General features: G+C 53.2%; 1 protein-coding gene across 1 annotated transcript; it reads right to left on the reverse strand.

The window, feature by feature from the left end:
* Positions 1–1051: 1051 nt before the first annotated feature.
* On the reverse strand, positions 1052–17881 carry C23H6orf132 (chromosome 23 C6orf132 homolog). Its single transcript, XM_075054800.1, has 5 exons — positions 17679–17881; positions 12889–13004; positions 8240–8315; positions 5018–7907; positions 1052–4619 (listed from the first exon to the last, which is right to left on the reverse strand). The coding sequence occupies exons 1-5, from the start codon at positions 17830–17832 to the stop codon at positions 4514–4516; spliced, it is 3342 nt and encodes a 1113-aa protein (XP_074910901.1). The 5' UTR covers positions 17833–17881; the 3' UTR covers positions 1052–4513.
* Positions 17882–18126: the final 245 nt, after the last annotated feature.

Consider the following 18126-nt stretch of genomic DNA (forward strand, 5'->3'; position numbering starts at 1 on the left):
TTGATGTATTAATCCTGTTTTTACAATTGCTTAAAGACTTTTAGTGTGGCAGCACAAAAAAAAAAATTCAAAGGCTTCATCATCTGGCAAATCTTTGGGTGACGCTTTAACGTTCTGCCACAGGAGGGCAGCAGCTGCCAGCTTGACAAGTGGCAAGGCAGCATGCCTGCCCCAATCATCTGCACATGTCTTTAAAGAGTATCTACCTTTCTTGTTTTTACCACTTACGCTTGGGTTTTTTCACCATCCTAAGAGAAGCACAGAAGAGCGACAGTTTATCTAGCAGTCACTTGTGTTAGCTTGGCTCCTGGTGGATTGCACCATTGCTAGCAAGACTATATTAAATAGCTGTACCAACATGCAGGCAGCAGCAGCAGAAACACTGGCAATACCACATCAATGCTTGTTGACTTTGTAACTATCTGCAAAGGAATTGGAGCGAATTCTCTCGGTTTTGTGGTGTGCTCACACTCTCTCTGGACTACATGCTGTTCAGGTTTGAGGATACTTCTATAAATACATTGTGGCTAGAGTAAAAGCTTCAAGATACACATTGCACACTTCCCACACAAAGAACCTGGTTCTGGAGCCAGAGCTGGATTAAAGAGATGAGGATGCAAAGAAGTATAATTTTGAGGAGTGGAGAGAATAAGCCACTATGAAGACAAGCCTGCCTTTTATGTTGCTGCTTGCATTGCTCACGCTGCATTTTCAATTTTAAGTACATCACTCTAGTTAGGACTTGCAAATAAGTATGCAAGTTTCATTACTAATGAAAAGCTCAAAACCAAGAGCTATTTATAGAAGCAGCACAGGCTGAACTGCACAAGCTCCTTTGCCAGCCTGCCTAACCAGCTGGATGCGAGGGGTGTTTCTAGAGCAACAGGGCAGTTAAGGCTAGCTGCCCATTCATTTCTTCATCAGGCTTCTAAAAACACTTAAATTGCCACAGGGTTTATATCAACAACTGGTGGGTAGAAACTGGACCAAGCCCTAGGTAAGCTGAAATTCAGACTGTTGCTGAGGCCAGTTTGAACTACATTTTCCCGTCCTTTTAATCTTAAATGCAAAGATCTCAATTTTACAGCAGATGAACCACTTGAGCAATACTAAAAAAAGAAAGTCAGACCACACGTGTAATAAAACAATACATCCAGACATATTTAATGCAAGAAGGTTGGTGTTCAATGGCACTCATAAATAAGAGACTTTGTTCAACACTTCACAAGTAAAGCTCTCAGTTATACTACATTAGCAGGTACTTTTGAGGAAGAGGCAGCTGCAGGGGATATTTTAAGTTGTATCAAGACTTGAATGACCGAACTGCATCAGAGGGTTGAAGTGAGAATAATTCCATTGTCAGGCTTCAAGATTGCTTTCAGTGCTAAGACTGGGCTGTACGGTAGGTTGCTTTGCTCCATTACTACCCCTTAGTTTCTTCCTCTTCTGTTGCTAAATTTATATAGTGAAACAGAGCTGGGGAGGAGCAGAAACGGGAATCGGAGTACAGTATACATATGTGCTGTCCTGGCAAAGTTACCTGACTGAGGAAGAGGGAGCTCTTCCCTATCCCTGCAGCCAAGAAGTCCTTGCTCTTCATTATGGATTAACTTTCTCCCCAAGTGCTTTAGCTGCCAACAGCTCTGACAGTGGTTTCTTTGTAACACAAACAGGTCCCAGTGGCCCCAGCATAAATGTCTAGTTGTTACTGAAATACTAGAATTTTGTTTAATGCATTCAAAAGAAGCAGGGATAGCCCAAAGTGTTTAAAGAATAGAATAGTTCCACTGCTTAAAACATTCATGCTAACCAGTTTTACAACTGTGAACAGAGTCCTACCTGATTTAGTTACAGCCTAGTCCACTGTGCATTCCCAGAATGGGTGTTCTTTGAATGAATAATGGCTATTTCATAAAACTTACTTATATTATCATGCTTCTAATATTTAATATAAACAAATACACGTCTGCTAGAAACAAGACACTCCACACTATAGAAAACCATATTACAACTACATATGGATTGCATGTCTGGGTGAAATAGTGTATGTGAAATTCAAAGCAAGTGCCACCATTGGAGTTTCACATTTTGCTCTTAAAAAAAAAAAAAAAAAAAAAAAGAACAAACCCCAAACAAAAAAAACAACTTATGTTGGGGATATGCTCAAATTTAGGAGAATTCTTGAGGGGGAAAATTGCACACACCCCCTCCTCTTTCTGGGAAAAGTCAATCTTGAAAGCTGAAGTCTCCCAACAAGCCTTTAAATTTAAAACTGCTTTTGACAATTAATTTGTGGTTATAACTTATTATTTTGAAAAAACAAGTATCGGGGAAAAAAAACCAGTTAGGTTGCAATCTTATCAGAAAGGCTTCTTTGTTTTGTTTCGAGTTAAACTGATGAAACTTCATCCAATACTAAAACATGACCCTGGAGCCTCTCAAACAGGATTGCGGCTTTACTTCCATAGATAAGGAATCCTCAGCATGCTCCTTGCATGGAGGAACTTCCATCTTTTAAGGTGGGGGCTATTCAGCATCACACTGGCACACTTAAGTACCCAGATAGTTACTCCATAGTCACTTCTCTCCATAAGCAGTTTTTAAAAACCAACACCCAGATATTTAAAACATGTTATTTCAATACTGGCTGGGGTGAGCATGTCTGGAAATCTTCCAAGTCACTGTGACTTACTGGCATAAAAATGCCATTTGAATTAGCTGTTAGACCAATTACTGTATTTGCGTTTTCATTTTATTCACAGCAAAGTAAAGTTCAGAATACTTTGAAGCTGCTGCAATATTTGAAACAGCTGTTAAATTATTAGGTAAAGTTGGAAATAAAATAAAACGTAGAACGTCAACAACATGACATTAATAACAAGATAACTCTCTTGAAAATTCCACCATGAAGGAAAATTTATCACTGAATTTTGAGTTGAATTGTAGAGCAAAATCTGCTTACATGCACACATACGCACGTGCATGCAACGCAGGATAAGCTGGAGTGGAACTAACGATATTGTATAGTACTGAAAATAGAAAGTGCTTTCCATAAAAGTAGACTCATGTCTCAAAGTGCTTTTAGTTTGTCAGTGATTAGAAAACATTCTCTACAAGTTTTTACACTTATCTTACAGTGATTTTCAGCAAGTTTACCTATGAGGAAGATTTTATATTTCTAATTTCAGGAATTTGGCTATTCAAAACTTTGGTCAGCTATCATGAGACTGTATTGCTTGCTCTGTAGTATAAAATACCCTCTTTAAGGCTACTCTTATCCCCCACCTCACCGCATAGCCATCACCAGACCCTTCAGAGAGGCACTGGCAAGAAGCAGGGACAGGCTCGCACGCACGCCCAGCACCCAGGCAAGCGCTTACGGAACCAGCGGGAGCCAGCTCCCTCCAGTACATCACCGCAGACCTTCCACACACCAGGAGCATCAAATACTCCACAACCACACCAGAATTTAGCTTCTTAGTACCCCAAACCAGCCAAACTAAAGCCAAGTCTCAGTATAACGATTTATAAGGACCCTGGGGCTTAGCGTTTAGAGGTGGGGTTTACGTGGGTATGAAGTGGCGAGAGGCCCCTCGAGGAAAGCACCACCAGCACAGCACCTCGGTGAGCTGCTGACACCCACCAGCTGATAAAGGAAAGGAACTGCTCAATGTCTTAAGTCTCCAAAGTGCTTTAGAGCCATCCATCCAGGCCTCGCAGCCTTCTTCCATGAGGCACAATTACCAACAGAAACATTTACAGTGACCAAAAGGCACAAGGAAAGCAAGGGCTGGTGCTCGCGAAGCTGCTGCCCCCCCGCAGTTGATCCCCAGAGAAGGGGGCTCAGACCCTCGCGGCAGAGCTGCCCCCGGCTCGGCAGGACAGGCACTAAAAGCCAGGAGCTGTTTTTAAGGCATCGGCATAATTGATTTGCTCAAGGCTGTTGGAGGAGGTGGGGACAGAAGAGGTTAGGATCTAGACATCCTAAACTCTGTTTCTGTCCCATTGGCCTCACATTCTTGTTTTAATTCCCCTGCATGTAGCTATACACTGGCTTGCTTCCATTATGCACATCTCGCAGTTGGTCTCTCCCAACTCCCGAGCATGTTGGATTTAAACCAACTAAAGAAACAAATTGAAAACAATCTCTCCAGTGGCAATGCTCTTTAAAGAGAACTAAAGATGCTTTTTGGCTTTCTTAGAAGACCTACCAGGCTGCAATTTTGAACATAATACAGGGCAGGGGGGGGGAATAGGAGAAGGGAAACTGTGTTTGCTCACGTAACAAGACAGCAGCCTGTCCTCTGCAGTAACCGCGCTCCGTGACAGTCTTTTGAGAAGAGTCCGGTCCCAGGTTCACTCCTCGCCTTCTCCGTCAGTAGTTTCAAGCAGTGTGTTTGCTGCCTGGGTTGGGACCGTCCCTGGTGCCCGCAGAGAAGGAGACAACCAACCCAGGCGCCTTCTCACCCCTTCCCAGCCAGACGAAGGCGGCGGAGCAGCCCCGTGGACAAACCTATCGGTGGCCGCTCTGGTAGGTGTAGGAGATGGGCTGCCGCGCGCCGGGCCTGACCGTGAAGGTGTTGGTATGTCCGCTGTACTGCGAGCTGCCGTGGGCAGGTCTGGAGGGAAAACAGAGGCAAAGTCACCGAAAGCCAAGGAAACCCTTTGTGTTTATTCAATATTGCAATTATGGTTTGTTTGGGATTTTTTTTTTTTCCTAGTGGCAGCAGGGTGACTTTTGTTGCCTCATGTCTCCATTCAGCAACGCGGGGCGGAGAGGGCGACGGGCACCAGGGCTATGGCTGGGAGCAGGCAGCAGCCACACCGCAGCCACGGACCGAGGCAACGGGGGGAGACCCCGGCCGGGAGCGAGCTCAGCCAGCGGCACCGACGTCTCTCGGGCCTCGGCGCTGCTCTGGGGCCAGCCCAGGGCTCAGCCCTCCTCTTCTTCAAATCAGAGGGACACAGAGGGCAGGGAAGGGGTCAGCTAAGGCGGGGGGGGGGGGGGGGCACATACCTGCTGGCTGCTGCCACACCGGCGGGCGAGAAATCCCCGTTCTGCCCCTTGTACTTGGCATCGGCCCCGGCATTGCCGTACGGCGCGGCTTTCCCGGCAGCATCAATGGAGGTCCGCCTGCCCTGCGCGCTCGCGGGGCCATTCCTGTGGGCAGAGCTGAGGCGGCGGACCCCCTCCCCAGCCAGGGAGCTGTATCCCCCGGGGCCGTAGGAGGAGAGGGCACCCGTGCCCCGGGGGGCTGCAGCTGCCCGGGGGTAGGAGCTGTCGGGCTCAGAGACGTACAGGCGCTTCTTGATCAGCGGGCGGGGGTTCGGGCAGCGGCTGAAGTAACCGGCAGAGCCGCCGAAATCTGGGTACTGGGGCGTGAAGTCGACGCTCCTCCTGCTCTTCTCCGAGGGCAGCGGGGCTGGCGGCTCACGGCTGCCCCCGTAGCCGCGGCCGTAGCCGGGCCACCTGAAATACCGCGGTGCATCCGAGCCCCGGCTGCAGTCGGGGAAGCTGGGGCACTTGCGGTTCTCCTCCCGACTCGGGAGGGACCCCTCGGTCTCGTCCACCTCGTTGCTGAATTCAGGGGGCGGGGGGATAATCCCGTAGTCCAGCGCCGTCTCCCCGTTCTCCTCCTCCCTGGGCACGCCGGCCTGGTTCGGCTGCCCGGCCTCGAGGAGGCCCCGCAGCAGGCTGGAGGCAGCGGCCCGCCGGTGCCCGGGGAGGGGGCTCGAGGGCTGCGCCTCGCCCGCTGCCCGCGCGTCCCGGCCCTGCTCCGAGGAGCTGGAGAAGGACGGAGGTTTGCTCCGTCCCGACCCCGCTGCACCCGCCACGGGCGGCCGGGGCACCACGGTGAAGGAGTAGGGCTTGGACTCGTGGCGGTAGAAGCCGGCGGAGGCGGTGTCCGACGAGGCGCTGCCGAGTTTCAGGGCCGGCTTGGCCCGCGGCGTGGCTCCCGCCTCACCGGCCTGCCGGCCCCGCTGGGCACGCTGCCGGGCTGCCAGGAGCAGCGCCATGGGGGAGCCCCGCTCCACCCGCTCGCCCGTCACGGGGTGGATCAGCACCTCCTCTCGTCCCGCTCCCGAGGCGCCCGGCGGGCCGCTGGCCGAGCTCGTGGGGCAGGGCGGGTCGGCCGCGCTCGGGGCGCAGGGCGGTTCGGCCGAGCCGGCCCCAGCCCGGTGCACTTTGTACTGGAAGATGGCGGCGCTGGGCTGCGGCGCCGGGCTCCGTGCGGGAGAAACGGGGGGCGAGGGAGAGGCGGGAGCAGGGGGCTCCTCCGCTGGTCCCCGGGGTGGGTCTGGGGGGCTCGCGCTGCTGTCGAGAGACCCGGGAGCGGGGGTCAAGTTCTCTGCAGCCTTGCTCGCGGCCAGAGCGGGACGGTCCTCGTGCCCCATCTCGTCCTTCTCCACTGCAGCCGCTGGTGCTGGGACGGGGCTTGGGGCCGGTTTCGGCAGCACCGAGTCAGCTGGGTCAGGGGGGCTTTTCCTCGGGTCAGGGGGGCTCTTCCTCAGACGCGGGGTGCTGCTGCCATCCTCGGTGCCCTGCTTCTGGCTGCCGAGCCCCAGAGCAGGCTTCCCTTCTTTCTTCAGGGACAGCACAGCCTCCAGCTCGTTCCTGATTTTCATCACGCTGCAGGTCCGCGCGGCGGGGTTGCTCTCCGGAGCAGGGAGCACCGTGCTGGGAGAGCCCCCCTTGGCACTGGGGGGGCTGCTGGGCACCTCTTTCTTCTCATTCTCCCCTCCCGCGGGTAACCGCGCGTCCTTCCCAGCAGGTCCGGCAGGTTGGGGCCCGCCGAGGCTGGGCTCACGGCTGCCGGTGCGGTCGGTACTGCCGTCCACGGGCCGGGGACCGGAGGGCTTCTCCGATGGCCGTTCCTCCCTCCGCGGGGAGCGCAGGAGGGCCGAGAGCTCATGCCGCAGCCTGCTCAGGTTGCCGGCGTCCCTCCAGTCGTCCTCGCAGGTCGGGTAGTCCGGAGGCGGGAGGTCCAGGTCGTTCGCAGAGAGAGATTCGGATTTTGGAGGAGAGTCTCTCTCGCCCGTTTTCAGCTGGGGAACCTTCTCCATCTCGGAGCCTGGCAGCGGGGACCGGCGGCCGGCAGGATTCATCCCTTGGCTGAGCCCTAGACCCGGCTTGGGGCTCAGCGGCGGGGGTGTCGGCACAGCCGGCTTCGCGACGGCCTGTCTCAGCGGGGAATTTCTTTGGTCAGCTTCTCCTCCTGCGTGAGCCTTGGCCGCGGGTCTTATGGTGAAGCAAGGCGGGAGGGGAGGCCGGGAATGGGGCTGCCTGGGGAAGGGCTCCCGCTGGATGGGCTGGCTCTCCTGCACAGGGATGGAGGAGGACCGGGCTGGGGCCGGGGGGGGCACCTTGAAAGACCTGGGGAAGGTGAGGTGGGGCTCGGGACAGTGCTTGGGCTGCAGACTCTCCTTTGGGCCGGGGGCATCGGGCACCCCAGCCTCGGCAGGGCAGAGCGGCCCCTCAGCATCCACCTGCCTGGTGTTCAGCACCGTCTCGGACTTCCACTTGGAGATGCCGGTGGCGAAGGGTGCCGGGGCCTGGCTGAGCGGCGGGGCGCCCGGCGGGGCTGGCGGGATGAAGTCTGGAGGAGCCGGCGTGCTGGGGGAGGACAGGGCAGAGGCTGGAGGTGGTGGAGGTGCCATGGCAGGAGGCGGCGGCACCGTCTCGGGTGGCGGCGGTGGTGGTGGTGGAGGCAGCGTTTCGGGCGGTGGAGGGGCCGGCGAGGCTGGAGGTGGTGGCGCAGGCACTGGTGCCGTTGGAGGGGGCGGTGGGGGTACCGACGGCGGCGGAGGGATGTCTTCGTCCAGGTCATCCCCCTCGAGAGCCTGTGGGCGCAGGTCCCCCACCGAGCTGTACATTCGGTAGTTCCCATTGATCTGGGAGCCAGAACCTGCAAGGAAGAGCGAGAGCACAGCGGTGTGAGCACCTTCTCCATCAGCGCTGTGACGGCCGGCATCCCCTCTGGCCAGCCAGTTTATTTTGCTCAGCAGCTGTCTAAAACTTGCTGAACTGTAACAGCCACTATGCCTCACCCCTTAGAAATGAATTCATTTTCAATGACTTCAAAAAATAATTCATAGTAGACTGTATTTTAGCATGAAAATCTCATGATCAGACTGTCTGCTCCAGAGCTCTGTACACACACACTTCCTTCCCCGAGGGCACGGTACTGCTGAGCACTTAGCACCGTCCGTCCGGGACTCAGCAGAGAAGATCCCTTACCAAGAGCTGCTTTTTCCTCAAAGTTTTCTGGCACCGACGGCGTTGGCACAGCCACCCCATGGGATTCTTGGGCATTCTGCAACAGTTGAGAAAATGGAGCTGTTAATTTTATGCCCAGGGTATCAGAGCAAAGCACTGACAAGCAGGCCCTAGCCTGTATAGCTGCTAATTTGTCTACACAAACAGGAGCCTGACGGGATCCAGGGCCGTTTCCAACACGTGGAGGTCCCTGCGGTAGCTGCTGTTGACAGGCTTTAAGGGGATGAATGAAGTGATCAAGGTTGCACAAGCCATGGACACAATTCCCCTGTGCTAGTCAGGTGCAGAGGGGCTGGAGAAGAGCACGGCTATCTCACATCCAAGCTTAGGGCTCCCCAGCCCACAATCAGCAGCATTAGTTTCTCACCATTCACATACCAAGCAAATTTAATAGCTCCCATGGGTTTTGTGGGTATTGCTCGCCAGCTCATGCTGCAGTCACGCACACACCGCACTGAAGTCACAGACAGACTTCCAGCTTTTTGGGAAACTGGCACCAGCATATCTGAATGCTCTGGGGAAAACTGCTACTTGTGTGGTTTGTTTCACTCTCAACTATTCCCTTCACATTCATGCAGTGAACTCAGCAGTGCATTTAGCTGGTACAGGACCATGCAATTTAGCAGCCTACACGTTTGCGAGGATGCTTACAGCTAGGGCACTTTGGATAATTACAGCCACCCACCATGAGATATTCATGGCATGTTGACTCACCTAGAGAGCTGACCAGGGCTCCTGCCTCGTACACCTGCCAGAAGCAGAAAGCCTCTCCTTTCCTCCAGTGACTCACAGCTAATATTGCTCTGCAGAGGGATTGGAGCTGCTCGTGAAGCGTACACTAACGCACCCACGTCCAAAACACAAACCGATGCTGAATCGGGCTGGCAGCACAGACGTAAGCGACTGAGGTGATGGACTAGACTTTCACATACCAGCGTTGGGAGAGACCCAGAGCAAGGAAATAACAGTCCACAAGCAGAAGGTCACAGACCCCACGGGCAGTGGTGAGGGACACACAGCGCTGTTCCCAGGCTCCGGGGTCCACCCTGTTGCACTCCTACTCACCCCAGGCAGCTGTTTGCATTAGTTGTTAACAGCCACTTGTGCAAAGGAAACATTATCCTACCATCAGCCTGCACTGCTCAGTGCAGTGGTTTTCTGCATACAAAAGCCTAGATAATGATTGAGCCAGTGTCCTTTGCCTTTCACTGGCATTATCACTATTTTTACAAGAGTTTGCTATAGGATTCCAAAGTCTCCTTGATCAAAGGTGAAACTGTCTTTACACAGTGAGCCCCATCCAGGGCTCAGACAGCACATTAACATCACACGCTGCCACGGGTGTAGGGGGTTCAGGAACACAGGAGCTGCTGGGGCAGAGCTGACATTAACAGCAGCAGCCTGGGCTCCTTCAGAAGGGCCTTGGAATTCCCCAGATTTTGACAAAATAATAAGAAAATACACATGCTTTGCTTGCAAAGTCCATCACCCTGCAGATGACCAAAGATCCTCTATAACCACAAGGGAATGAGCCAGTTGTTGGCAAGCCAGGAGAGAGTGAGTGGGAATTCAAATTCCTGGGATTGCACAACTGATCACACAACTTTGTGCTGATGGAGAAGCCAAAGTCTACTAAGGCATTAGGACAGATCTGTTAGTGGCAAAACATCAGAGGTGAGCCTTATAGCTTCATCTAAGACCTCTTTACTGGTCCCAAAGTTACAGTACAAGGCAGAGGAAAGATCCTTAACTTCAGCTGAAAGCCAGAGGGAAGACAAAGGCTAACAGAGGCACTTCAAGAGCCAATAATGAAACTGTTCAGAGCAACGAGATACCAAAAACCACAAAGAAAAAAAACCCAGCAGCTCCCATTTGCTATGGAAATTCATTGCTGCCAGTCTCCAGAGCATACAAAGGATACCTGCTCATTTACAGGGAAACAAAGTTGTCTGAGCACTGAATTAAGAGCAACATATGCATCACATGTTTGGATAGGAGTAGAAAGGGAATGACAGTCGGAAGAGATCTATGCAAAGCTGGAGGAAACAGTCTACATTTCATAAACGAGTAGTAATTTTGGACATGTCATTTCAACAGGTCCTAAAAACTGGACAAGCCTGTTTCACACCAAAAATTTCTCTTGCAGTTGCTAATGCTCAGCATCTCTCAAAACCCACCCATCCTCACATCATGAGCTGGCCTCTAAAATGGAAAGCATCTCCAGTACGCTGCCAGTCTCCAGAGATGACTAGAAAGATTGTTTCCCTCTGCTGTGTTTGCTAGGGGTGGGACCAGCCCAGCAAACCGCCAGCTGATTCAGAGCAGGCTGCTGTGCTGGGGTGGTGCGCCAGGAACCTGCATTTCCAGTTTGTGGTACCTGCATCAGATTGATGTGTGCCGAGGATGCCGTTGAGGGGAGCTTTCACCGTAACCACCAGGAATCGCTTTTCAGTGCTGGAACAGAGTTAGATATCCCCTGCCCCCAGTGAAGGGGAGCCTGTCTGTCCTCATGGTCCCCAGCTCCCCTGGTCTGCCGGGAGCCCACACTTCCCACCCATTAAATGAACTAGGTTTGAGGCTGCCTGTCACAACAAAAGCACCAAAATACAACTGCTTAGCATCCTGGGGTCTCAGAGAGGCCAAGGATTTCTCCGAATATGAAGACCTACCCCCAAACTTCGTGTTTTGAAGCAGAGCTAGGGAAGCTTGGTGGTTAACGAAAGGAATTTATTCCAAATAAAGCCAAAAAAAAAAAAAAAAAAAAAGCCAAAGCTCTGCCTGCACCTGCAGTGCCTGGGAAGCCGGGTGGGCAGGGGGACGCGGTGGTACCCGAGAGGCCGGCAGCAAAGCCCCCCTCTCCTGCAACCCCTGCTGCGACTCAGCTCGGGATGGCCAAGGGCCAGGCGGTTTGGGGGGGAAGGCAGCTGCTCCGTGGCGGGTCCGGCTGCCGGGCAGGGTGTGTGCATCCTCCTGACTCACAGCTACGCAGGCAGCTGCTTCTCAGCCTCCCCCCGCGCAGGAGAGTGGGTGGGTGGAAAGAAAGAGTTAAGGCAGGAGCTGCAGAACAGCCCAGTGCAGATATGTACGTGGCAGCAGAAGCGTCTGTGCCAAATCAAATCGTAATCAAACCTAATGAAAATAATGCAAATACCCAACACAGACTGGTCCTTAAAAAGTGTTGCTTATTCCTACTAATTTTTTTTCAGTTAAACCTGTTACTCTCGGAAGAGAAGTACCGTGAGAGGGACCCTCACAAGGGCAACTGAGGGGGGGAAAAAGCCCCAGAGCCAGCTGTGCCTCTGCAGGCAGCAGGAAAGCAGCATGGCTGGGGTGACAGCCCATAGTATTTATCCCAGGGACATTTGTGCTGTTCGTTCCTCTACCACATATGCTTCCACTAGTAAAACTTTTGAAAGCTCTAAAAAGATGCAAAAGGCCAGCTGCACTCTAAAAACCTGGTGATATGGGGCACCGGCTATGGTCACACACCCAAGCCTGTGCTGCTGGAGAGGAGTTTCTCAGGCACCAGTCCTACAGTTACCTGTCTCAGAGCCCAGGTGAGATTTTTTACCTGCTGTGATCTTTTGGAAGGCATCACAGAGGGCACAACCCTTTTATAGAGCCCGTTTAACCCCATAACTTACCAATTATGCTCTCAAATAGATATATAAACTCCCTCTCCCTCCCCCAGTTGTCCTCCAGATGACACATGCACAACCCCATTAACTCCTAATTGCACCCAGGTGACAGCAGACCAGCCCATTTTCTGCTGTAGGTGATGGCTGCTCTGAAGGATGAGGATGTACAAGGAAAAACATCGCTTGCTCTCAGAGGGGATTTCCTTGTCAAGACCAAAGGCTTTTAAGGGTTTTACTGTCTTCACTGCATGTATCACTTCAGGTTTAGCTATTACCATCTCCAAAACATCTCTGAGCAATCATGCACTTCACTGTACTCTAGGGGATAAGACCTTTGAAAAGGTGTGCTACATGGGGGAGGAAAGCTTGCTTGGCACACATGGCAGCAGAGCATCAAAGCCAGCAATGAGTATGTGTGGCTTCTGGAGTCCCAGCTGGGTCAAAGCCACCTCTGGGTCCAGCTGTTTTGACACTTGCTGCTTCCGTCCCTGCATCCAGCTGCTGCTGGAGCAGTGATAGCTCTGCAGGGAACCGTTTCCCTCATACAGAGGCTGGAAAGACAGCCTCTGCATCGCCTCCTCGTTCCCCTCCTGCAAACAGGGCACAGTTTTGCTATTGCTCTCTCCAGCAACATGCCTGATCCAGAAAGAGATAACTGCCAGTAGCGGTTAGATAAAACGCAGTGCAAGCCAGATCTATCATCTACATGCTCAGCAATTTTTTTTTAAATTGAAAATACAAGTCTGATGATGCTTACATCTCTCGCCTGAGTATCTTGCCTATGTCCAACACAAGCCTTGAACTCAGATCACCTCTTAATCCCTCGTATCCAGCATTATTATAGAGTGGTTTTGCTTTTCATTTATTTTCTCCCCTCAGGTAGAGGATGAGAGCAGCAGCCAGCCCAGCTGGTTCTGGGTACCAGTTACATGCACTGCCGTAATGAACCCCAGCGGCGAGCCGGATACTCACAAGGGGTAAGAATGTCAGCAGCGGCCGGACTCTCGGACGAGGTTTAAGCGTTGCTGTGCCAGAGTCAGTCATTGTCCCGAAGCGATTGTCACCATAATACACTTCAATCACATCACCTGAGAGGAAAAGAAGACTGTTAGCAGCAGCACTGCATTTGAGGCAACAGGAAACAACAACACTGGACACCACCTGATTTTAAAAAGCACTGTGAAGAATTTGCTGTACCAGCTCCCAGGAATGGGAAAAATCCATCAGATTCTGATGAGTAGCTGGGTGTTTTGGAGCTGAGTTGAAGAGGGGGGGAGAGAGGTCCCAGGTGAGCGGGACCCCTGGGCGGGCACTGGCAACCCCAGCACACACCTGCAAGGCACAGAGAGCCTTCCCAGAGCTCCAGATGCTGGAGTTTAATGAGCACAGATGTCAAAGTCTATTCTGAAAGGCTTATTTCTAATAGTAGCTAACTTAAATTTACCTCAGGAGGGTCAAATGTTAGCACAAGCACTCAATTCACTCCCCACCCAGATTATGTTTAGGGAAGGAAAACGCTTCAGGAGCAGCTGGATCGTCTCTTTACAGTGCCACGAGGCTCTGACCCCCAGGAGAGCAGGAGGTCGGTCCAGAGCAGGTGCCTGCAGAGGTGACACAAACCAGCTCGTAAGCACGGGCAGGATCTGATCTCGGCCGATCCGTCAGCGGCTGGAATCGAGGGGGGAGGCAGCAGCAGAGTCTGACCAACTGGAGGGGGAGAGCTCCTGCCCTTCCTCGCCTGCTGACCACTCTGCGGGCAGGGCGGTTACATCAAAGCTCAGAGTTGAATACAGGTTCTTCACTCAGCCCCATCACGACCACAGGTCCCCGTCACTTATGCAGCAGAGAGGGACATCGAAGGTGTCCCTGGCCCCTGGCTGCCCGCCAGCTTGTGCTGAGCAAGACCAGGGCGAGCGGAGGGGAACACCTCGCTGCCCCGCTTGGACACAGCGATGGAAATGGGACACGCAAAGGCTTCCCAAGGAGGTTTTTTCCCTCCACGTTTTGCTGCCAGTGGCTGAGGGCAGCAGGAGGAAGGTGCCGCAGCTGCTCTCCCTGCTGTGGATAGACACCACCAGCGCCCGCAGCATCCTTCTGTGTGCTGCTGGAACAATCTGTTTCTGACCCCTGGTGCAATTGGCACTGAGGGGGCAAATCATGCTTGCCACACCACTTTCACACTTCAGCCTGCCTTATGGAGAAATGCTCTGAATGTCTTCCCACGGAACACTACTATGAATGGAGACGCTACGGCAGAAAGCAGTCGCAGAGCCCCGGTGTTACAAGCAGGAGAAGCCATCTGGTACTCCTGGTTCCCAGCCCTGTGCTTTTACCTTGAACCACACCTTTTAGGCCAGTTTATTCTGACAGTGAATAAAGCTCATAAAACTAGTTTAATTACGTTCTTTGTGTCTGATTAACAGCATGAATTAACAAGCAGAAGCACTGAAGCACGTAAACCCCACCTTGGCTGGAAGGAGATACACAAATAATTTGTAGCCAAGGAGACCAACATTAAAGAAAATACGAGGGTTTGAGGAAGGAGGGAGAAAGTGAGCAAAATGGCTGTGATCAGAGAGAAAACTCTGCAGGAGTGTTCCCACCTAACAGATTTCGATAGTGGTTTCAGTGAGATGGAAGAAGCAAACAACCTCCCCCTCTGCCCCACAACACAAACACCAAGAAGTAAATACCTTCCCCCCCCCAAAAAAGTTTGGAAGCAGTCCTCAAACCTGACCCCACACTAAAGCTTGAAGCACAGAAACGGTTTCTGTCAAGTATCATACAGCAATTAAAAGCCAAGGAGCAGAAAGTTGAAGGTTGTGTAAGCTCCGCACACAGGCAAAGGGGCTGGGCTCTCTTTCAAAGCCTCCAAAACCCGAGGGCAGTGCTTGCCGAAGCAGGACTGTCCGCCTGAGGAGCCGGCTGTGCCCCAGAGTCCCTGACTGAGACTGTGCAAGTAACTGGCCACTGCCACGGCCCAGCCAGCGTCTCTGCTCCCTCCCACATGTCCCCTTGCTGGCCCGAGGCGCAGCCTGTGCCCTCCGTACACTGCCCGACCTGACGGCTGGGCTCTCCAGCCCATCGTGGACTGCCGTGGCATGTAGCTGTGGTTGTCACGAAGTCTCTGCCCTCCTTGGACGGGCAGAGATCAGGCAAGAAGCTCCCAAGGAATCAGAGCTTTACACGGAATTTAGTGAAAAAAGAGGAGGGCGAATGCTTGTGTGTGTATTCCCACAGAAGAAAAACACTTGCATGAACACCTGGAATGAAGAACCTGACCACGCCAGGGGCTGGGTGTGAACTGCCACAGCCTCTGATGAAGTTACGGGTTTGGAGGCAGATGAATTCCACACAACCTTGAAACATGCCACTGAGTCCAGCAAGCATGTAAGCTTTTCCTTTCTTTCTCCCACCCACTAGACCACAAGTTACGCTGGGTTACACCCAGGAGTATCCATCATGCTATCACTGTCCTGAGGGTCAGTCACGACTTCCTCTCCCTTATCCCAGACTTCTCCCACTACAAGGGATTCTTTACAAAAAGGACATTTTCTTCACCTTTCAAAATATTAATCACGCTGCACTGCAGTTAGTGTGGCCCTACCAACAGTTTAACACTTCCCTGCCTGTGAGGGGCCCAAGCACAAAGGAGGAGCTGCTGGAGTCCCAAGGACAGCAGAGATGCCAGCAAATTATTATTATTTCTGCATAACCCCCTGGGTGACCCTACATTCGGCGAATGAACAGCAAGAATTAAGGCCAATGCAACATGAGAGTTTGGATTCAGACAGCTTTGCGGAGCAGCGATAGAGTAGTTCAGAGACTTGAAACGATGAGAGGTTTATATTAAACAAGACACTAGGTAAACTCAGTGAGAAACTGGATTAAAGATCACAAGGTCTTTGATCCTAGATTACTAAGCATTGCTAACCTGAATGCATTTAATTAAAGTAAAATGAAGTGCTTGTAGTTGTGTTTTCTTTGCTAGATAAACAGGACTTGCCTGCTAAGAGCCTGTCACCAGTAAGACCTGTGCTCTGCCAGCTTCATTTCCTGGAAGGAGGGATCAGGAAACACGCCTTCCCAGGCTGTCGGAAGCAGCTGGCCCCAGCTACGCTTTGGCCACTTTTTGACATTCAGCCTGTCCTGGATACACTTGCGTCCTCTCAGTCATGGGAAATAAAACAAGCAATCTGCACCACATGTAATGGAACTTCTTCCTACTTCAGGGTTGCATCACCTGGAGTAGGCGTAGCAGGTTTGACGCTGGGGTATCCACAGCTTACAGCGAGGAGGCGGCATCAGTCACTATATTCAGGAATCTCTGAGTCAGTGACATGCAAACCTACACCCATTCCACATTGCTTAACTTGTGTTTACTTTGTATGAAAAACTAAGGTGGGGATTAGCAGAAGCAATGGACCCCTTTTGGCAGCAGCGATGGCATGAAGCTATGCAGCAAATATTCAAGAAACGGGGCTAGGCATGGGTCTTCACTGGGTAGGACCGTGGTGCTGTGGAAACCAAGGTACAACAAAATCTGCCTCTTGGACTGCTTAGCTGTGAGCATGCCACTCCTCGCGACAAGCCCACACCTCAGCACAGGTTACTCCGAACACGGACACTCAGCTTCTGTGTGTCGCACTACCCTGCACAAATTAAATTAATGATATAAATGCCGAGAGGATGGTAAGGAGTGATTCAACAGCTTTTATTTATGCTCAGGTTTCAAGGACTCCTGGCTTTTACTTTGCAAGCTGATCAGCACAGCAGTTCCCCACACCTGAAAGGAATACCTTTGTACTGCAATTGCAGCCACGGAAGTCAGGCTTGTAATAAGCAGACGCAGCAACTTTTTTTTTTTTTAAATCCAAACCACATCAGAGGGAAGCTTGAATCCTCCTCAGATTTACGACAGTTAGAAATCAGCAGTTTTCCTTTTGTGTTTAAGAGTTACATGAAACTCTCCATCGCATTTTCATTTTATCTCAGTTTCACCGGCTTGGCCTGCAGGGTGTAACCACCTTGCAATCGCTTTAGCGGACAATACTTCACGTCGCCCAGCTCAGCAAGCAGCGCTTCCATTTTTCAGCTTGGAAGCGTTTCTTGGAACCGTGGAGCCACCAAACTTCATCCACAAGCTGCTATCTTTTATCTACCTGGCTCCACTACTATTAACTTGGCTCCCTCCTACATGAGCCCCCAGGGCACAGCATTGCAATTAAACCCACAAAGAAATCCAAATAAATCCTGAGGACTATGCCACCCTCCGCTCCCCCCTCGCACACACGCTCCTTCAAGAAACGGGCTTATCGGCAAGTAACCAAAACCCGGGAAGGCGCCGATCGACCGTGGCGTGGGAAAGAGCTACTGGAAGCGCCCCAGGCAGCTTCCCAACCCCTCGGCAGCCCGCTTCGGCCAAAAGTTTCCCCTCCCGGAGCGGAGCGCGGTCCCGGCCGACCCGCGGGCTGTCCCGGCCCCGCCGCCTTCCTCCGCCGCTCCGGCACCGGCTCCGGCCCCCGGGACCGCCGGGGACACGGCTCGGCACCCGCACCCGGCCGGCCCCTTCCCTTCCCTCCCAAACGCCGCCCGCCGTTTCCCAACCAGGCGCCCGACAAACCACCGCCGCTCCCCGGGGTCCCGGCCCGCCCGGCCGCGCACCCACCGCCCACCGGCCGCGCCGGGGGTCCCCGGCCGGCCGGGACGGGACGGGACGGGACACAGCCCGGAGGAGGGGAGGGGGACACGCAGACACTGACCGGTGCCACCCGCGCTGTCCGAGGTCACCTCCTGCGTGAGGATCCAGGGCGGGTTGGTGGCGAAGAGGGAAGCGGCGGCGGGGCTGGCTTGGCGCTTCCCGAAGAGGCGGCTGAAGGTGCCCTGCACGGAGTGATGATGATGATGCTTCTTCATCCTGGCGGAGCCGGGCGCTGCCCGCCGCGCTCCTAACCGGGCATCCCCGCCGCGGCAGGCGGGCGCGGGGCCGGGACCGGGGCCGCTGCCACGGCGGCGGCGGGGCGGGGCGGGGCGGGGCGGGGCGGGCCCCACCCTCGGCCCCTCCTTCCGCCCAGGTGCTTCCCGCCGCCCCGGGGGTTGCCCGGTGGAGGAAACCCCCGGTGGAGGAAACCCCCGGTGCCTCCGCGGGTCTGTAGAGGCAGGGCTGCCCCCCCGGGGTGGGGGGGTCCCGGCAGCGGAGCGGAGGGCCCG

This window comes from Buteo buteo, chromosome 23 (genome assembly GCF_964188355.1).
Source record: "Buteo buteo chromosome 23, bButBut1.hap1.1, whole genome shotgun sequence".
In the NCBI taxonomy this organism is placed as follows: Eukaryota; Metazoa; Chordata; class Aves; order Accipitriformes; family Accipitridae; genus Buteo; species Buteo buteo.